The 22,771-nt window shown below is 44.3% G+C and overlaps 1 protein-coding gene across 2 annotated transcripts in view; it reads right to left on the bottom strand.

Annotated features, from left to right (window-relative positions):
- Nucleotides 1-22,771, bottom strand: part of LOC139554450 (RNA-binding motif, single-stranded-interacting protein 3-like) — a 243,065-nt gene that overhangs the window by 76,953 nt on the left and 143,341 nt on the right. For both annotated transcript variants that reach the window (XM_071367259.1, XM_071367260.1), the window contains 2 exons: nucleotides 7,964-8,121; nucleotides 4,243-4,322 (listed from right to left, as the gene is read on the bottom strand). In XM_071367259.1, the coding sequence (XP_071223360.1) occupies nucleotides 4,243-4,322; nucleotides 7,964-8,121 (238 nt within the window). The remainder of the gene's footprint in view (nucleotides 1-4,242; nucleotides 4,323-7,963; nucleotides 8,122-22,771) is intronic.

Raw genomic sequence — 22,771 nt, 5'->3', positions numbered from 1 at the left:
CCAGGAGTTTTGTCACAAAAAGCTGGCAGCTGGCAGATACAGTAGTAGGCTGGTCTACATGATGAGATTATTATGGATAAGAACTAGAATACGTTTATTTGTCAAATCGGCAGTCGAGCATCATGTCACCAGAATAAGACACTGGATATTTATTGAAAGGAGCATTATGATCACCATACACTTTTGCCACCCTGTGAAGTTCACCGCAACTTACTTCATCTGTAGCCTAATAAACTGCATGCTTTCTCGAGTCATAGTGGGAGGACCACACCATATCATTCAGTGACTCCCAAGTTTACTTCCATACGATGGTTATTGTATCAATATTTGCCCCACCATTTCTTGCATAATACATTATTTATACAATTGTACTAAAAAAAAAGCCTAAATAAATTCAGGAATAAAACTTGGTTTAACAGGTCACATAATAAGTTCCATGGTGTTTAACATGATTTTTGAATGACTACCTCATCTCCTGTACCCCACACATACAATTATCTGTAAGGTCCCTAAATCGAGCAGTGCATTTCAAACACAGATTCAACCACAAAGACCGATTAGGGACATTTGAATATCCCTTTGAGCATGGTGAAGTTATGAATTATTTGGATGGTGTGGCGCTGAACAACGTGACCCGGAAGTTTTGTAATTTATTATTTACATTTGAGAAATGTATCGGACCCATCTGATAGCGGTCCCATACGTGACAGAGTAGAAACTTAGAAAGAGCGGGAATCTAAATACGCAACAACTGCGATAGGTTGCTAATACTGTATAAGTACGATTGTGCCTTTGGCTTCTGGACAACGAAAGAAAGTTGATATGAAAACCAATAGGAAAGGAGAGAAACGGCATAGCGGTGGGTCCAATAGGGAAGTAAATGCAAATACATTTGCAAAAATTCTATAACTACTCGTCTATACAGAAATAAATCAAATCATTAAAAATAATTCACCAGTAAGCATGATTTAGCCAGAGGAATCGAGGATCGTTAGCTTCTTTAAAAAAAAAAATGTGTGGATAATCCCAATTTACATTCATTTCTGTTCATGCATGTATTAATTATAGTGATTTTACCGTTCTCATTCTCGGAGTGGAAACGTTTGCAGAGTTCACAACCTGCCACACCTTTTGGTTTATGTCATAACCATCATTAACAAGATTCGGACATGTTTTCATTGTCTTTTGTTTGGAGTGCTCCATGTGAGCAATGAGCATATGTCTCTGTCCTGATCATGTGTAGGGAGCGGAGCATACGCACCTGAGCACGCATAGAAGTACCTGGCTTGCTGCGCGGAAATGTGGGAAAGTGTTTGTTTTTTTACTTCCATTGCGGATGATAATATATTAAAATGAGTTCCTCGCAGTAAGCTATTTGAAAAGTCTTTCCAACAATCTCCCCCTTGATAATCACCAATCTTCGGTGTGAAAGAGTTATAGGCCTACTGCTGCATTGGCCTATAGGCTATCAGTTACATGCGCCAAATTCTTTAGCCGCAAACGGATCACGGCGTATCAATGTGTCCATATGGCAGAGGCTGGCGATCTCGAATTAGTTGACTTTTAACTTTTAGATTTGTATCATTTTAATTCCGATTTTTATTTTTAACCACATGACAATGACTTTGAGAAACGAAAACGTTATTATTGAAATGAAACTGTTCCACGAAAATGCGCATTTGAAAATCATAACTGGCTCCCACAAAACTTGAAACACACATTGCCGATGAGGTCTTTCTAAAATGATTGCCTCCACGTTTCCATGGTCTTATCTTGCCCATAGGCTACTTTGAAGCAAGGTAAGACCCGCCTCATACCATATGAAATAAAACATTCAGGCTTCAAACAATTAAGTATGTTTTCAGAATGCATCCTGCCTCCAGCTCACATTGTAAAGTGGCGGGTGACACGCTGATAGCCTGTTGCCTGCACTTGAATGGTGAATGAAAGGCACGCTTCAATTACCAGTTGAGAAATACAAATAGTAGCTCATTTGAATCGTGCACCAAAACAGTTAACATGTGATTGCATTTAGAATTGTTGCGCAATGAACGGGCTTATGAAAAACACATGTTTTACTCCAGCAGCAACAAGCTGAAGAGGTACAGGAGACATCCTGCTAAAAAAAAATTGACTTTGTATACTCTGCACGTGTGATAGTTGTGTTGGATAAGATACACGATTGCTAACAAAATGATGTTACTTAACCTATAGACCGATAAGCATGACGATCAAAATGTACACTGAGTGTTACAAAACATTAAGAACACCTGCTCTTTCCATGACATTGACTGACCAGGTGAACCCAGGTGAAAGATATGATCCCTTATTGATGTCACTTGTTAAATCCACTTCAATCAGCGTAGATGAAGGAGATGAGACAGGTTAAAGAAGGACATGGCTCAGGGATTTCACCATGAGGCCAATGGTGACTTTAAAACAGTTATAGAGTTTAATGGCTGTGATAGGAAAAAGCTGAAGCTGGATCAACAACACTGTAGTTACTCCATAATACTAACCTAAATGACAGAGGGAAAAGAAAGAAGTTTGTACAGAACAAAATATTCCAAAACATGCATACTGTTTGCAATAAGGCACTCAAGTAAAACTGCAAAAATGTGGAAAAGAAATTAACTTTATGCCCAGAATAGAAAATATTATGTTTGGGGCAAATCCAACACAAAACATCACTGACTACCACTCTATATATTTTCAAACATGACATTTTTTTAAATAATAATATTATTATTTTCAAGCATGGTGGTGGCTGGATCATGTTATGGGTATGATTGTCATCGGCAAGGACTAGGTCGTTTTTTAAGATAACAAGGAACGGAATAGAGCTAAGCACAGGCAAAATCCTAGAGGAAAACCAGGTTCAGTCTGCCTTCCAACATGCACTGGATGATACATTCATCTTTCAGCAGGACAATAACCGAAAACACAAGGCCAAATATAGTTTCTTACCAAGATGACATTGAATGTTCCTGAGTGGCCTAGTTACAGTTCTGACATAAATCAGCTTGAAAATCTATGGCAAGACTTGAAAATGGCTGTCTAGCAATGACCAACAACCAACTTGACAGAGCTTGAAGCATTTTAAAAAGAATAACGTGAAAATGTTGTACAATCCAGGTGTGCAAAGCTCTTAGAGACTTACCCAGAAAGACTCACAGCTGTAATCGCTGCCAAAGGTGATTCTAATATGTATTGACTAAGAGGTGTGAATACTTATTTAAAATAAATGTTTCTGAATTTCATTTTCCATACATTTGCTAACATTTCAAAAAACATATTTTCACTTTGTCATTATGGGGTATTGTGTGTAGAAGAAAATATATTCAATCAATTTTGAATTCAGGCTGTAACACAACAAAATGTGGAATAAGTAAAAGGGTATGAATACTTTCTGAAGGCACTATAGAAAGACTCATTTCTAGCTGATCGCTGAAAAATCTTGTCCGTTGGCACCTTTCCTTAGAATCTATAAACCATAATAGTCCCAAGCACCTGGGAAGGGACATTTAAAGGGGAAGGTCAGTGTGATATTAACACTTTAAAGGTTTCCCATTACATCCCAGCCTCATCTACGCCCCTGCCTTTAATGGCAAGTGGGATAGCCTATGCAGTGGGCTGAGTGATTGTATGGGCAATTTCAAACATGTCTCTATGGTGACTATACTGTAAGGGACTATATTCTAAGGGCAGTCCGTGCTCTGTCCCTGTGGATCCCAGTAAAACCATCAGCGGGCCCGGTGAGGCCTCCGCAGAAACTCTTCTGCCCTCTGGTCCCTATTGAAATGAACAGGGGTCTTAGTGCAACACTCCACCTGGCCTAAAAAACTGCTGAGGCAGCCCGTTCTCCTATTCCCTCTGCCTCTCCAACTCCCCCTCTCTCTCTCTCTCTCTTGGAAGTTTGGCTGCAGGGAAGGCAGCTCTTAAGTCGATTTCCGAGCAGCAGAGAAGCCCGCAATGTGAACATTAAGAGCGCTTTGGCTGCCCTCGAAGCTCCTGAGTTGAACAGTCGGCGGACAGCCGGGGGAGGCCCTTTTTGAACGGGAGGCGAGAGCTAGCGACGAACGCTCACGTCACCGTGTCACAAATGCGATAGGCGACAATCTCCCAAGGAGGGGGAAGTTGGGACGGTGCAATTTACATAATTGAATCAGGACGGGCGGAGGGTTTCGGAGGTGGGGGGGGGGGGGGGGGGGAATGTTTAAGCAGAGAGGGAAGTCTTCTTACCTGGAATGCCTGGCGGGGTTTTCAGGTATTTCCCGTTGAAATACTGTATCACCACGTCACATTTCTCCGTCGACTCCATCCTGCGACAAAAGGATGAATACAAGTGGGAATATTACATTACCACATGAACGAATACTTAAAACGTGCCATGTAAAACCTCCAACGGTCCTTTCATATCTACTGAAGTGCCTCGGCAGAATACGACTCTTTACACACGATGAATACCGAAAGCATGACATTTCCATACATGCAGTACCTTTGAGTATGCATGGGACATTTTCTCTGTTGATCCAATTGTAGATATCGAGGCCCTATGACAACACCTATTGTTCCCCTTGGCCGAGTGCCTACGGTATTGTGGCTGAGTCATTTTACGAGGCGGCAAATTGAGGATGTACACCCTTGAGTCACAGTGATATCCAAATTCTCCTGGGCTAAATGAGGAAGAGAGTGGAGTGAGCACTAATAGGATATGAGAGACTGGAGAGAGTGTTGACTGTCTGTGTGTCATGGAACAGGAAGAGCGAGTGCGGTGGAGTTACTAAGGGAGTGGAGTCACACAGTGTGACTGTGACTCATCTCATTTACAGAGAACAGAGTAGTATCATATTAAACCCTCGCCTCCCTCCCTCCCTCGCCTCCCTCCCTCCCTCCCAACGCAGACCACTGATCAACTAAATACGTACGTACCAGCAAGGGGTCTGTGATGTCTCTCTCTTTCACTCTGTATCACTTACTAGATTATCCATCCCCTCTATCTATCATCCTGCCTTCTTTACTTTCTGTTTTACTCCCTCGCACATCTCTTCTTCTGTTTCATCCTTCTCTTTCCTTTTCTTTCCCTCCCCCCCCCCCCCATACCGCTCTTCTTGACCCTCTATCTTTTCCCTCATGACTCATCCATCTCTTTCTCTCATCTATCCATTTCCTCCCTTTTCCTCCCCTTGCCTATTTTCGACCCAATATTTCTCACCCGGTCTTTCTGTCTCATCTGTTGTCATCCCTGTTGCCCTCCCTCTCCCTCTCCCTTCATCCCTCCCTCCCCGTTTTGCTTTCTGGCAGTGGGACCTGTGGTGTAAGTGGGTCAGGTCCCTGTGTCTCATTGTGGCAGGGTGAGTCAACGGAGCCCTTTTCACAGTGAGTGGCCTTGAATGGCCTACCCTGCACACATTCACCCACCGCTGCTGCCAGTGATCTAATGGGGCGCACGCGCCCCAGACACACACACACACACACAATTACACACACTCTCAGTTCAGACCCTCCCTCCTTCCCTCCTGCTATTCCCAACGGTAGAGGGGTCCCAGAGGAGAGCGTCTGCATAGGGCAGAATAATTCACTTCTGTCACGTGTGGAACTAGGGGTTGATTTGTAACTGGTCAAATGTATCTCTCCTTGTGAGCAGTTGGATCAGACCCATTCAGGATGACAACTAGTCTTTACCTCTCTCTCAATTAAATTTCAATTCTCTCTCTCTTTCTCTCTCAATTCAATTTCAAATCAATTCAAGGGGCTTTAATGGCAGGGGAAACACATGTTTACATTGCCAAAGTATGTGAAATAGATCATAAACAAAAGTGTAAAAAACTATTTAAAAAATGAACAGTGAACATTACACTCACAACATTTCCAAAATAATAAAGACATTTCAAATGTATTATTATGTCTATATACAGACTCACTCTCGTGCTCTCTCACTATACACATCTCCTCCCTCTGTTACAACCTGTTCTCCCTCTCTCTCTCTCTCGCTCTCTCCTTCTGTTCTACCCTTCCATCTCCCTCATCCCTCCCTCCTGCTCTCTCAGGTCTGACGAACCCCTGGCAGCCACCCATCCTCTCTTCTCTGCTCTCTGTGAGGCAGGGAGGCCCGATGGTTAATGACATCAGGTGATCATGTCCACAGTGATTAGCTGTGAGGCCCCCAGTAATGGGCTCTGATAACAGTGTAATGGAGGAGTGCAGAAACACTTAGCAAGGTTTACTCTCTCTAATGCCCCTCTGTCCCTCAACATCTGTGGACTAGAGGCTGGGGCCCTCTGTTTCAACATCTGATTGTTTCAAGCTCAAATGGACGGTACCCTATTCCCTATGTAGTCAAATCAAATCAAATGTATTTATATAGCCCTTCATACATCAGCTGATATCTCAAAGTGCTGTACAGAAACCCAGCCTAAAACCCCAAACAGCAAGCAATGCAGGTGTAGTGAATTGCTTTTGAGCAGAGCCCAGGGAATTGATGCACTATATAGGGCATAGGGTGCCATTTTGGATGCACCCTTGTCTCTCTCGCTCTCTCCTTCTGCCTTTCCATCTCTCTTTCATGCTCTCTTGCTCACTCCCTCGTTCTTCTCTCCCGCTCTATGGACTTTCTCCGCCCATCCCTCTGTTCTTTTTTTCCTCAACAGTATCCCTAAGCATCTCTCTATTTTTGCCTCTCCCTTCCACGCCTCTCTTCCCTTCACCTCTTCCCCTTCTCCTCTCTCTCCTTCCCCATCATATTACTTCCCCACTCAGCCCTACTTGAACAGGTGGAGTGTGTTAGCCTGTGCCGAGCTGTTGTGTTGGTGTGTGTGTGTGTGTGTGTGTATTGATCTGCAGGAGTCTGCCTGTCAATCCTTCTGTAACCCACTGTAATAGAGTGGGGAATCGGAGGGGACTGCAGCACGGGCTGATTAAGAGAAATCTCTGCAAGATGGTGTTGTTGTTCTCATGAACACCTTCCTCTGGGTAAACAAGCCGGGAGTGTTGTGTTGTGGGGAGAGAAATGAGAGCAGTGTGGAGGATGAGGAGGACGTGCATGACTTTGAAGGGGTAGGAGGGTAAAGTCTCATTTTACAGGAGGAAAATAGAGCCTAAACAAATAGCATAATGCTATGCAGACACAAGTGTCAACATCTCACGGAACCCCCCCCCCCCCCAAACACACACTCCCCCCGCCCCACACACACACGCACACATACACGCACTTCTCCTCCACACATATGCACCCCCCACCCCAAACACACACACACACTCTTCAGGCACTACAGAATCTGTAGTGTGTGTGTTCCAGCAAGCAGTGGTGGGAAAAAGTACCCAATTATCATACTTGAGTAAAAGTAAAGACACCTTAATAGAAAAACGACTCAAGAAAAAAGTAAAAGTCACCCAGTAAAATTCTACTTGAGTAAAAGTGTAAAAGTATTTCGTTTAAAATATACTTTAGTATCAAAAGTAAAAGTAAAAATCATTTCAAATTCCTTATGTTAAGCAAACCAGATGGCACCATTTCCTTGTTTTTTAATTTATTAACGGATAGCCACGGACACACACACACACACACACACACACACACACACACACACACACACACACACACACACACAGCACACTCCAACACTCCAACACTCCAACACTCCAACACTCAGACATCCTTTACAAACAAAGCATTTGTGTTTAGTGAGTCCGCCAGATCAGAGGCTGTAGGGATGTTCTGTTGATGTGCGTGAATTTGACAATTTTCCTGTCCTGCTAAGCATTCAAAATGTAACGAGTACTTTTGGGTGTCAAGGAAAATGTATGGAGTAAAAAGTACAATATTTTCTTAAGGAATGTAGTGAAGTAAAAGTAGTCAAAAAAATATAAAAAATAAAGTACAGATACCCCCAAAAATACGACTTAACTAGTACTTGAAAGTATTTTTTACTTAAGTACTTTACACCAGTGCCAGCAAGCATACCTGGCAAAGCCGACCCCTCTGCTGACCCCGTTGGCGTCCCTCAGGATGCGCGTGGAGATGACGTGACCGAAAGGCTTCAGCATGTTCTCCAGCTCCTGCTCATCCATGGACACCGGCAGGTTGGAGATGTACAGGTTGGTGGGGTCCTGCTCCTGTTGCTGTGGAGCGGGAGAGAGATTCAGATTTAGATTCAGAGAGCTTTACTGTCCCAACATTGGGCAATTTGGTTTCAGAACGATACACAAAGACAGATGCACAGTAAACAGAGAGAACGTGTGTTAGAAATGATGTATCAGTTATGCTTTAAATAGTCTACGGATTTCACATGACTGGGAATACAGATATGCATCTGTTAGTCACAGATACCTTTAAAAAAAAAGGTAGGGGTGTGGATCAGAAAACCAGTCCATATCTGGTGTGACCACCGTTTGCCTCATGCAGCATGACACATCTCCTTCGCATCGAGTTGATCAGGCTGTTGATTGTGGAATGTTGTCTCACTCTTCAATGGCTGTGTGTGGTCGCTGGATATTGTCGGGAACTGGAACATGCTGTCGTGCACGTCCATCCAGAGCATCCCAGACATGCTCAATGGGTGACATGTCTGGTGAGTATGCAGGCCGTGGAAGAACTGAAAACTGAACATTTTCAGCTTCCAGGAATTGTGTACAGATCCTTGTAACACGGGGCTGTGCATTATCATGCTGAAACATGAGGTGATGGCGGCGGATGAATGGCACGACAATGGGCCTCAGGATCTAATCAAGGTGTCTTTGTGCATTGAAATTGAAATCGCCATCGATAAAATACAATTGTGTTCATCGTCCGTAGCTTATGTCTGCCCATACCATAACCCCACCGCCATCACGAGGCACACTGTTCACAATGTTGACATCAGCAAACCGCTCGCCCAATACAACGCCATACATGTGGTCTGCGGTTGAGGCCGGTTGGACGTACTGCCAAATTCTCTAAAACAACGTTGGAGGTGGCTTATCGTAGAGAAATGAACATTCAATTCTCTGGCTACCGCTCTGGTGGACATTCATGCAGTCAACATGCCAATTGCACGCCCCCTCAAAACTTGAGACATCTGTGGCATTGTGTTGTGTGACAAAACTTCACATTTTAGTGGCCTTTTATTGTCTGTTTGTCTGTGTGTTTCTGGATACCAATGTGTGTATTTGTACACCAGTGAGTGTGTAAGTGTACACTAATGTGGGTCTGTAGCGCCCGGGGGTTCTAGCTAGCTAGTGGGGGCACACCTGGAGGGGGCAGAGCCAGGGAGGGTGGCAGCGGGCCAGCTGCGTCTCTCCAATACGGCCAGTCTGGACACCCACCAGCACTCATCTATCACATCTCATCACACCTTTTAGCCCGCCGAACCCAGGGCCACACTGGAGTACAAGCAGCCACGGCAAGGCATACATTTTTTAACAGTAGCGTCTTCTCTTCTCCTGAATGGGAGCAAGCTGTGCTGTGGTATAGCTAGCAGGTTAGCTAGCAGCCCTGAGGGCTAACACCTAGACATGATACTTCACTTTAGCCACAGAGAAGAATGACCAGCCAAGGAATCCACTTCACCAGCAGCCTCTTCCCATTCCCTTAATGAGAGCAAGCAGTGCTGTGCTGCTAGCAGGCTAGGAGGCTAACAACCCTGAGGGGGCTAACACCTAAACATGGTACTTCACTTTAGCCACAGAGAGGAATGACAAAACCCGACCTAGACATCAACAGACATGACCCCTTTAAAATGGCCTCTTTCAGAGGTAGAGGGAACAAACTGTGACTAAGCCTTGGGCACTTCTTATTTTCTACTCAGTGCTTCTTCCCTCTCTCTTTTTGCTTCTTCCCTCTCTCGTTTGTCTTCCCCCCTGCTCTTTTTGCTTTGTTCTCTCTCTATTTGCTTCCTCCCGCTTTTTTCGTTATCGATAGAGAGCAGGGGAAGTATCTCGGCCGTCCTGTTTCCGTCCGACTGTCGGTCCTTTCTCTGATTAATTAAGTGTCTTATCGAACAGGACATGGAGGATCTGATTAAAACCCATGCTGAAAAAACAGGAAAACATTGGTCTTCTTCTAACCAGGAACTCAATTAGCAGATTTCAGGGAAAATAACAAGACCTTGTTGTTTTGGTGGTTTAACACCATTCTGTCCCGTACAAAAATAGATTGCAGTCAGAGTGCATTACAACTGCAGTATGCTGCAAATACTGCATCCAAAATAATACCGTTTTCTTTTTTTTTCAGTAATTTTGCAGTGTAACTGCAGTTCAACTGCAGTACACTGCAGTTATTCTGCAATTAGTTCATCCAAAATACCACAGGTCAACTGCAGTTACTGCACGCTTACTGCAGATTCAAAACGGCAATCTTTTTTTGTAAGGGGTCCATGCTAAAGTATGTTTTACATTATTTCCAGTGTATTCATGAGTTACTGGGGGGGTACAGCTTAATGTAGGTAGCATGAGGTAGTGCAGAAAGGGCTACAACTCTTAATTAAAACTTACTTATATACAATTGTATTCCATTACAGCCCATTGATTTCCAGAGGGCCAGTATTCAGAACTATGTCAGATAAATTCTAAATTCAATATTAAGGCAGAAACTGGTTCACATAGTTAGACATGCATTGGCTCATATCAAAATGGTTCAGCCAATGAGTAGGGCGCGAAGGACTGTGTGTGTGTGTGTGTGTGTGTGTGTGTGTGTGTGTGTTTGTGTGTGTGTGTGTGTGTGTGTGTGTGTGTTGACGGGCGGCCTAGCGTTTGCGGAGGGATTAACATGTGGAGCTCTTTTACACTCGGACGTCTCACTAAATTTCCGCTTTGATGGCATTCCGCCTCACACACCCATTAATACCCCGCTGTTGCCTTTCCTTCCAGATGAAAAGGTTGGAGGGAGGATTGGAAATGAGTGCGTTTTGACGCAAGGTGAGATGGGCCGGCCCCATTCCGCCAGGAGATTTAATTTTGCATATGCTCAGCTGTCGCGCCATAAATGAAAGAGTAATTGAGGTGAATGTGTGTGTGTGTGTGTGTATGTTTGTCTAAGTGTGTTTCCGTCTATGTATCAGCAAATGTCTGCATGTACAACGGGATGAGTGTGAGTGGGTGTGTGCTTGCATGTCTAGGTGTGTGTGTGTGTGTGTGTCGTTGCTTGCAGGGGCCTTGGCAAAGTGTCTCCTTGCCATTGAGCTGTGCTGTGGAAGGTTAATGGGACGCCTGCAGGCTGTAGGGGCTCTTTGATGGGGATAATTCCTCCACCTTGCCACCAGGAGGATGACGGTGCCCCGTATCACTTCCCCTGGCGGATGGCACGCAGCGCCCGAACCGACAGTCTCTGTCATATTAACGGGCTGCTCTGTTTACCTCAGTATAATTTCAATGAATATTACCTCGTTGTAGGGGAGGGAGAGAGAACGAGAGACAGGGGGGAGAGAATGAGAGAACGAGAGAGAGGGAAGGAAAAGAGGGAAGGGGGTTGAGAGAAAGAGAGAGAGAGAGAGAGAGAGAGAGAGAGAGAGAGAGAGAGAGAGAGAGAGAGAGAGAGAGAGAGAGAGAGAGAGAGAGAGAGAGAGAGAGAGGATGAGCTCTGACATGACATAAAAGAAAGCCCTTGTTGCCTTTGCGGAGTCCTTAAGGATAAAGCCATTAACAGCGCTCACGATCTGCCTCCAGGCCATCCAGGTTGTATTCATTGAAATGATAAAAGTGAGAAGAGACAGACAGACGTGCGTCTTGACTGGGGGCAGTGTATTTGACACTACACCGGTGCTCTGACTGCCCTACCTCTCCACCCCTCCCCCTCTTGTTCAGAGAGAGAGGATTAGAGCATGCTGGGTAATTGGCTCTACAGGCTCTCTGATTCGTCCTCAGTGCGGTGGCTGTTTCTTCTCTTCAGGGTGGTAAGAGAGCTCACGGTTCCCCAGGTAGGGAGACAAGGAGATTGGATGATCCCCCCCCCCCCCGAGCCACAGGAGGGGGCCAAAACGATGGCTGGTGGCTGGAGGAGGGTTGTTTCAGTTTTTATGGTCTGGGGAAGGCTATTAGGCACAAAACAGTTGTGTTTGTGTGTACATGTTTTATGTTTTCTCACATGTGTCGCCAGAGAGAAAGCTGGAAAGCTAGAGTAGAATGGGTTCAAGTAGAGGTCGACCGATTAATCGGAATGGCCAATTAATTAGGGCCGATTTCAAGTTTTCATAACAATCGGTAATCGGCATTTTTGGACACCGATCATGGCCAATTACATTGTACTCCACGAGGAGACTGCGTGGCAGGCTGACTACCTGTTATGCGAGTGCAGCAAGGAGCCACGGTAAGGTGCTAGCTAGCATTAAAGGTATCTTATAAAAAAACAAATCAATCTTAACATAATCACTAGTTAACTACACATGGTTGATGATATTACTAGTTTATCTAGCTTGTCCTGCGTTGCATATAATCGATGCCGTGCCTGTTAATTTATCATTGAATCATAGCCTACTTCGCCAAACGGTTATTTAACAAGCGCATTCGCGAAAAAAGCACTGTCGTTGCACCAATGTGTACCTAACCATAAACATCAACGCCTTTCTTAAAATCATAATCATCATAATAATAATACACAAGTATATATTTTTAAACCTGCATATTTAGTTAATATTGCCTGCTAACATTAATTTATTTTAACTAGGGAAATTGTGTCACTTCTCTTGCGTTCTGTGCAACAGAGTCAGGGTATATGCAGCAGTTTGGGCCGCCTGGCTCGTTGCAAACTGTGAAGACTATTTCTTCCTAACAAAGACAGCCAACTTCGCCAAACGGGGGATGATTTAACAAAAGCGCATTTGCGAAAAAAGCATAATCGTTGCACGAATGTACCTAACTATAAACATCAATGCCTTTCTTAAAATCAATACACAGAAGTATATATTTTTAAACCTGCATATTTAGTTAAAAGAAATTCATGTTAGCAGGCAATATTAAACTAGGGAAATTGTGTCACTTCTCTTGCGTTCATGGCACGCAGAGTCAGGGTATATGCAACAGTTGGGCTGCCTGGCTCGTTGCGAACTAATTTGCCAGAATTTTACGTAACAGGAATATTTAGACTTTTGGATGCCACCTGTTAGATAAAATACGGAACGGTTCCGTATTTCACTGAAAGAATAAACGTTTTATTTTCTTAATGATAGTTTCCGGATTTGACCATATTAATGACCTAAGGCTCGTATTTCTGTGTGTTATTATGTTATAATTAAGTCTATGATTTGATAGAGCAGTCTGACTGAGCGGTGGTAGGGAGCAGCAGGTTCGTAAGCATTCATTCAAACAGCACTTTCGTGCGTTTGCCAGCAGCTCTTCGCAATGCTTCAAGCATTGCGCTGTTTATGACTTCAAGTCTATCAACTCCCGAGATTAGGCTGGTGTAACCGATGTGAAAAGGCTAGCTAGTTAGCGGGGTGCGTGCTAATAGCGTTTCAAACGTCACTCGCTCTGAGACTTGGAGTAGTTGTTCCCCTTGCTCTGCATGGGTAACGCTGCTTCGAGGGTGGCTGTTGTCGATGTGTTCCTGGTTCGAGCCCAGGTAGGGGCGAGGAAAGGGACGGAAGCTATACTGTTACACTGGCAATACTAAAGTGCCTATAAGAACATCCAATAGTCAAAGGTATATGAAATACAAATGGTATAGAGAGAAATAATCCTATAATTCCTATAATAACCTCAACCTAAAACTTCTTACCTGGGAATATTGAAGACTCATGTTAAAAGGAACCACCAGCTTTCATATTTTCACGTTAGCTTTTTTACATGGCACATATTGCTGGCACTTTCTTCTCCAACACTTTGTTTTTGCATTATTTAAACCAAATTGAACATGTTTCATTATTTATTTGAAGCTAAATTGACTTGATTGATGTATTATATTAGGTTAAAATAAAAGTGTTCATTCAGTATTTATTTTTATTTTTTTATCGGCTTTTGTTGGTCCTCCAATAATCGGTATCGGCATTGAAAAATCATAATCGGTCGACCTCTAGTTCTAAGTGCGTATTGTGGAACCCCAGGTCTGTGGTGCCTGTTTAAAAGCTCCACCAACCAGGTGGGAAATGACATAGAGAGGGAGACAGGGGAGAAAGAGAGAAGCAAATGGGGAGACTGGAGAAAGTGAACGAATACATCCCCTCAGATCAAAAGCAGCCCCGGGTTAAATTTGTCAGGAGTCAGAAGGAGCCGGAGACAAAAAGGCGGCGGAACAAAGAGCTGTCAGTCAGACAGACTCTTTCATGAGCCCCCTTCTGCTCCCAGCGACAGGCCTCCCCCCAAACCCCCTCCCAGCCCCATCCCAGACCCCCAAACGTTGGGATCAAGCCACCCGCCTTTGAAGGGTTTGTTGTCAAACACGTCCCAGCCGCCACTCTTCCCTCTGTCTGTCCGCTGCACCGTCCCCTCTCTCGACAGCCACATAGACAAGTGTATGTGAGGAGATTTAGGTCTTAAAAAGGTGCTGTAGAATTATGGGAGAGTACAGATTCACCCCTCAAACACACACACACACACACACACACACACACACACACACACACACACACACACACACACACACACACACACACACACACACACACACACACACACACACACACACACACACACACACACACTCAGGCATGCACGCACATGCATAATGTACACAGACAGTTGCATAAATATAGCTCACACATACACTCTCTCTCACATAGTCCCTGAGTACAGCACGAGAGAAAGAGAGAGCGAGAGCGAAAGAGAGCGAGAGAGAGCGAGAGAGAGAGAGAGAGAGAGAGCGAGAGAGAGAGAGCAATGTGTGAGGTCCTTATGCTCCACACTAGGGGGCTGACAAAATCCACATTCTAAATTCATGCTTTCTATTAGAAACAAAGAGATGAGAGGCAGAACATTTGTGCTGTCCCCAAGGCGGCCATTTCCTTTTGAATTACTGCACATTACAAACAAACAGCACCTAAACTGCCTGCCTGATATTAAGCCATAACTGTAAGACTATAACACACTAATAACGAGGCAGTACACAAAAGTATTCTTTCCTTCCTTTTCACCCCTTCTTTCTTTCTTTCCTTTCCGCCTATCTGACACACAACACAATCGATCCATTCAACTGCTCGTGCCAGTATGTCAATGTAATGTCATGTAATCACATCCGGACGCAGTCTGCAACTGACCATTTACCAGAGTAAAAAGCTGCACCTTTTCGTTCACCACAATGACAGTTCATTTTCATTTAGCCACAGCCAGCCAGGACAAATCCACGACTCCACTCTGCCACAAAACAGCCCTATCCTAAAATGAGCAGGCGTTGCTACGGAGTGTAGTCTAATACATCTGATTCATTCCGACCTAGTGCTCTTTCCCTTCCTGTGAGCGCAACAATCTATGTCAGTGACAGCTGAGGGTGTCCGACCACCCCCTCTGAGGCACCTAGGTGCTCAGTTGAGTTTAGCCCACCACAGCACCGTCCTCCTCCAAATGCATTTGGATATGGTTTACTGCCACTTAGTGGAAAATAGGTAGCTGGTACTACTATCTATATTATAAACCCCCCCGGGCCTTATTGCTTAATCCTAATCTGCCGAAGATGTTAGATGCCATGCAAGGGAACAAGAGGTGGTGATGCATTATTAAGGGTTTCCACACGCCGTCAGCCCGCCAGCCAGGCAGCAAGGGTTGTTTTAGGCTAAGAGGCATCATCCAGGCGGGAGGTGGGCTGGGCTGGGTTACCATCCTGGGTTGAGGAGGTGAAATATTTATTGGGCAGAGAGAGTTTGGATGGCAAATAGGGTGTTGGAATGTGCCACGGCGTGCCATGCGGTTGTGCTGAATGTAAGTGACGAAAAGCAAACGTACACACCCACACGTACAAACACCGAGGGCCTGCAACGTGTCTCAATAACGGCTAGCAATATCTGGGGGAAAAATGGAATGGCTAACAAGAAATCCCATATCGTTTGCAATCTTGTTTAATGTGAACATTGAAGATACATTTAAACACATCTCGATCTATACATGAACCGTTACATTAGCAGCATGACAACTATTCACCAGATGAAGCGAACCTATAAAGACTTGCTACCTCTCTCTCCCTCCTCCCGCTCTCCTTGTCTCCTTTACACAGACATGTAACGTGGGAGAAGATCAGACCTTATCCCAGCAAAACAGACATAACACCTCTCAATCCCAGCAGCCATCAGTACCACGCCTCAAACATTTTGACGACGGGTTAATGTGAATTTAAATGGGTCAATATGTGCTTCACCCGCGCTTAATCACGGCCACTGATTAGATTTTGTATCTCCCTCGGTGAGCTAATATTCCAGAGATTAAAATTTCATGTGGAGCTCATATCAAAAATGCATTATTAACATGGAAGAAGATGGGCGCCGGGTGCTGGATGGCCTCGCCCCTCTTCCTTAAGCACAGACACACAGCAAGGACTTAAACAGGCAGACAAAATAGGTTTTTATTTGATCAAATCCCAGGTCGGTATCATTAAGTACTATTATGTCTATAATCATGATGCTTCCTCATCTCCCAAGATGAAATAACATCGCTAATCTCTCGCCCATTGTCATAATGCGTTTACAGTATTTTCCCCCGTGAAGGCGTTGCTACAACAGCTCATTGTGTTCATGGTAAATGCATTTTCTCATTCTCAGCCCTAATGCATCATTCATGATATCATTTTTTGGGAGATTGAATTCCTGTTTGTTGACATCATTTGGTGGGTGGTCATTCATTTAGATTCGTTTAGGGCGTGTTGCTACTTGGTGTTTGATTCCTGTGTTGACCAGGAGGGCACCTCTCCCCTGCATCGCGCCGTCAGGAGACACGGCTGTAAATTATAGATGATTCACTCAAGAGAGGGGGACCTGTCTCGGCCTAGATAACCTGGCCAGCTCAAATTGTACTTCTCACTTTCCGCCTCCATCTCACCATCCCTTTTATCCAGCTCAGAAAGCCTCATCTTCAACAAAGTCGTAGAGATTGGGGTGGTGTGTCTTTTCCTATGTTGACTATATGATCCATGCATTCCAGTTCTCGGCAAGGGTTTGAACCGTCTCAGGGAACAGAACCGAAAACCCGGAAAATAATGACATTTTCGAGGAACAGACTCAGAACCGCGAAGTAAAGTGACCCTACAGAGGGTGGGGTCTGGGACCGAGCTCCCTGCGATCCAGGCCCTCTATATCAGAAAGGAAGGCCTGGAAAAATCGTTAAAGACTCCAACCACCCGAGCCATAGACTCTTCTCTCTGCTTCCACACAGCAAGTGGTACTGTTTTTTTCCCCCAGTCCCACAGAAAAACGCTAAAGTGCCAATGCTAAGCCCTCACTATGTCACTCAGAAAATCATTCCAGTGTCTGCCTGCCAGCTGAAAATCTTTGCCAGTGTGTGTGCGTGTATAGGCAACCTGCCATTTACAAGCATGATTCAGATTTTTTTTTATTACAGAACGGATTAACCTTTTCAATGCTAATTAAGGATAATATAGTTATCACGTTTCACATTGGTAAGACTTTTTATTTTATTTTATTTTACTTCTGGTGCCGCTCTGCACACACAAGCTTGTTAGCTAGCTAGCTGGTCCAACGTTAAGCCAACTCTGACATTCAAAGTTTCTTCATAGAATCTGCTCCTCCTCCGTAGGTATAATTCTGTGGGCCTCATTAAGACATGCATATCATAGCACTAAGACGTCAAACCTCCCCCTCTCTTCCCACCTGCAAAATTTAAGTCACATCTCACGCTCTACACTTCTCTGTCCTATTTCATATTTAAGCACATAAATAACTATTTAATCTCATAGATCAGGGAAGATTGAGATGCTCTGTTTCCTTGAGTATCAAACGACTACAAAATCTTTCCTGTTTTCAAGACACCACATTCGATATTTGATGCTATTGAAATTACCTTTGGTCAAATAAAAAAAATACCACTTATGAAACAACCGTGGCAAGGCCCACTGTGGCCTCAATAGACTACAGGCCTGAAGTTATTTTCTATGGAATTGTATTAAAAAAGGCAGTAGTTCTTGCTGAGGTAGCATAATGAATGACTCCTCACAGTGAGCCTTGTTAGTTTAGCCTCTGGACTTGGTAGAAAACACCGCAGGCAGCCTAGCGGTTAAGAGCGTTGGGCCAGTAACCCAAATGTCGCTGGTTCAAATCCCTGAGCCGACTAGGTGAAAAATCTGCCGATGTGCCATTGAGCAAGGCACTTAACCCTAATTACGTAAGTCGCTCTGTATAAGCGTGTCTACTAAATGACTCAAATGTATTCCAGCGTCTGAAGTTTTCCAACGAGGTGGTTCTCAGGGTCACAAGGACCCCATGAACTACAAACGGGGTGACCCTGTCCTGACAAACCCCCAAAGGGATGTGTGTCCAGCTTCGTTGGCCCCTTTAGTGTTCTGGGTATGTGTTTTTATGGCGCTTCCAGCGCTTTACTGCACATGACCCGTGGAGCAGCGCCGGATGGGGTCCGAGGCTCTTAAAGTCCCCATGTGTGCTGTCTCCACTGTGGATAAGTCAAATGAGCCACGGACATTAGTGACTTCAAAGCGTTTGTCTGTAAGACCCCTCTGCTGGCCGGTCTGCCAGCACATGGCTATGTTAAGAATGTGGACCCCAAGACTCTCTGGGTCAGGGATCTTCACTGTTTACTGAAAGGAAAACTTATTCGATAACGCATACACACACACACATGCATGGACACTCAAACATACACACAAGGGGTACTTCTGCTACCAATATGTATTTTTTAATAAAGGACACACAGAAAGAGGTTATTCTGCAACATGGTCTCATTAGAAAAAAAAAGAAAGAAAAAAAAGGTGACGTTTAACCATTGTACTTGCATCACCTGAGCTGACATATTAAATCAAATCAAACTTTATTTTGTCACATGTGCCGAATACAACAAGTGTAGAAATGTTTACTAACAAGCCCTTAACCAACAATGCAGTTCAAGAAAAAGTTAAGAAAATATTTAACAAATAAACAAAAGTTAAAAAATAATATAAAGTACCATAATAAAAAAGCAATAACGAGGCTATATACAGGGGGTACCGGTACCGAGTCAGTGTGCAGGTGTACCGGTTGGTCGAGGTAATTTGTACATGTAGGTAGAGGTGAAGTGACTATGCATAGATAATAAACAGCGAGTAGCAGCAGTGTACAAAACAAATGGAGGGGGTGGGGGTGTCAATGTAAATAGTCCGGTGGCCATTTGATGAAATGTTCAGCCATCTTATGGCTTGGGGGTACAAGCTCCTAAGGGGCTTTTTGGTCCTAGACTTGGCACTCCGATCCCGCTTGCAGTGCGGTAGCTGAGTTAAACAGTCTACGACTTGGGTGACTGGAGTCTCTGACAATTTTTGGGGCTTTCCTCTGACACCGCCTAGTATCTAGGTCAAGGATGGCAGGAAGCTTGGCCACAGTGATGTACTGGGCCGTACTCACTGTTGGGCCCCCTACTATTAGTTATACAACATGAAATCAACAATGAGCAATTTTGGACGCCACACCATCGTCAATCACAAACGTTCTCTCTCTTTCGTTCCATCACCTGCTCTCCAAATGAAGGTGAAACGCAATCCTCGCTTTAGAATTCTACACCGCCAAGCTAATAACATCCGCCGTATGCCCGTTTCACAAACACACGTAGAATAACTAAGCCAAGTTAAAGCTTCATTTGTTTTCCCCCTAATGTGTCGACACTCACAGGCAACACCGAGATTGGCACATAAAGCCTTTACCGCGACACAAACATCATACATCTAATGGAACAGAACTGAAATAGCACACTTCACGCCGCCACATCAATATCCAGCGATGACACAAGAGCACAGGAGAATGAGGCGTGACCGAGGCCCTGAGATATTGAACTACATATTGAAAATGTATTTATTTTTGCGGCACAAACACAAACAAAAGCAATACAGAAGTCTTGGGGATGCACACTGACAGGTCAGAATGCATCACAATATCATTTGACATATGGCAGGTTGATTGTCAAAAGTAATGTATGTAGAAACTATGACATTTACAAAACTATTTGTTTTTCTTTTTTTATAGTTATAATAATATTTGGAATCGAATGTATTTGGGTAAAAGTCCTACAACAAAATGTACAATGTGGACCCAGAGGATAGCACTTAAAAGTATTAATTAAAACGCTTGTTCCAAAGTGGATGGTCGTAACCGTCAACACAGACCCAAGACCGATGACGGAATAAGAGTCAATCATATCTGTACAAATTGTGATAACAACATACCGAATAGACAAAACTAACACGTATTTGCAATTTCCCTGTGTCAACCTCAAAGCGCCACTTACCTTCAGACAGAGCCAGACCGACAGGATATCATTGTTGCTGTATGACTGTAGTGTCTCATTGGCTCATTAGCACCAGATGACCTGTGTTGAGGGGCCGGACGGCTGCTTGTAACAGTCTAATTAGCATCTAAATGGCCTGTGAGGGGAGAGGTCCTGTTTCGAGGCTGGAGGAGGTAGATAATGTGTTTTGTCGCGGACGCTGATGATACACTGAGTCGACGAAGAGACTAACAACCTGCCCTTGTGTCTCCCCATGTCTCAACAACAGCTTGCTGCAATTGTGTGTGTGTGTGTGTGTGTGTGTGTGTGTGTGTGTGTGTGTGTGTGTGTGTGTGCGAGAGAGCGGGAGGGAGACACGTGCATGAAAGAACGGCTCTCGTTAAGCGGCCCTGCAACATTGCAACAATAAAGCGTCTAGACAAACGTTATCAGTCATGACGGAGATGGGAGACAAGACAGGAGGATAATAGTGAGGGGAGGAAAACAGTGGCTGGAACGGAACAAATGGAATGGCGTCAAACACGTGGAAACCACGGGTTTGATGTGTTTGATACCATTCCACTCATTCCCCTCCAGCCATTACCACGAGCCCGTCCTCCCCAATTAAGGGGCCACCAACCTCCTGTGGTGAACGTCCAGATCACAGTGTGTGTAAAAGACAAGAGTTAGGGACCTCTGGTCCTCAGTGGGGGATGCATGGAGGGATGGGAGGGACACCCTCTAAGTGAGGTCAACTTGAACTGAGGTCACGGATCAAGGAGGAGAGTGGAGCGACTCAAGTGTAAGATTGCACCTATCATGTGCCCATTTCATTGTGATGATACGCACTTTAGCAACACTTTACAATTGTCTTGAAGAGTGAATGACTCATATTTTGAATTGCACATACACTCCACAAATTTGAGTGTTTTATTTCTTATTTATTTTACCAGGTAAGTTGACTGAAAGGACGTTCTCATTTACAGCAACGACTTGGGGAATAGTTACAAGGGAAAGGAGGGGGGACAAATGAGCCAATTGGAAGCTGGTGATGATTAGGTGGCCATGAAGGTATGAAGGACACTGGGGTTAACACCACTACTTTTACAATAATTGCTATAGGATCTTTAGTGAACACAGACAGTCAGGACACCCGTTTAATGTCCCATCCGAAAGACAGCACCCTACATAGGGCAATGACACCAATCAGTATTGGCATTGAATGAGTTATGAGTTACCTACGGTTTCATCTAAGGTTCTAATCGATCCACCAGACACAAAATTGAACCGACTACACTGAAAATGTAATCTCAAGCCTCCACATAACTTTGTTGATGCACATGATGGCCCAAGCACACCAAGACAGTCGTGAAGAGGGCACAACAAAACCTATTCCCCCCCCCCCAGGAGACTGAAAAGATTTGGCATAGGTCCTCAGATCCTCAAAAGGTTCTACAGCTGCACTATCGAGAGCATCCTGACTGGTTGCATCACTGCCTGGTATGGCAACTGCTCGGCCTCCGACCGCAAGACACACCAGAGGGTAGTGCGTACGGCCCAGTACATCACTGGGGCCAAGCTTCCTGCCATCCAGGGAAGTGTGTCAGAGGAAGGCCCTAAACTTTGTCAAAGACTACTGCCACCCTAGTCATAGACTATTCTCTCTGCTACCGCACGGCAAGCGGTTCCAGAGCGCCAAGTCTAGGTCCAAGAGGCTTCTAAACAGCTTCGACTCCCAAGCCATAAGACTCCTGAACAGCTAATCAAATGGCTACCCAGACTATTTGCATGAATAACTCTAGATACATGTATATATTACCTCACCTCGACTAACCGGTGCCCCCGCACATTGACTCTGTACCGGTACCCCTGTACCAATTATTATTTTACTACTGCTCTTTAATTATTTGTTATTTAAAAAATAAAAAATAAATTGGTATTTTTTATTTAACTGCATTGTTGGTTAAGGGCTTGTAAGTAAGCATTTCACTGTAAGGTCTACGCCTTGTAACGTGCGTTGTTTGAAGGAGACCAAGGCGCAGCGTAATTTGTGGTCATCATATTTATTTAAATGAGAACCAGCAACAAAATAACAAAGTGAAACCAAAACGAACATACCGTTCCGTAGGCTACAAGAGCTGTACAAAAACAAGATCCCACGACATAGGTGGGAAAAAAGGCTACCTAAGTATGATTCCCAATCAGAGACAACGATAGACAGCTGCCTCTGATTGGGAACCACACTCGGCCAAACACAAAGAAATACAAAACATAGAATGCCCACCCCACATCACACCCGTGACACAGCTGTTGTATTTGGCGCATGTGACAAATTAAATGTGATTTGACATACCACTGTTTACATATCATATAATACTTTCACTTACTCCACACATACAGTCTATAAATTCTTTAGTAAATAAGCATTTGTTAGAAAATGGGAACTCATCCATCCTTT

Source organism: Salvelinus alpinus, chromosome 26 (assembly GCF_045679555.1).
Source record: "Salvelinus alpinus chromosome 26, SLU_Salpinus.1, whole genome shotgun sequence".
In the NCBI taxonomy this organism is placed as follows: Eukaryota; Metazoa; Chordata; class Actinopteri; order Salmoniformes; family Salmonidae; genus Salvelinus; species Salvelinus alpinus.
Note: the sequence above shows the minus strand (reverse complement) of the source record. Positions and strands in the feature narration are given on the sequence as shown.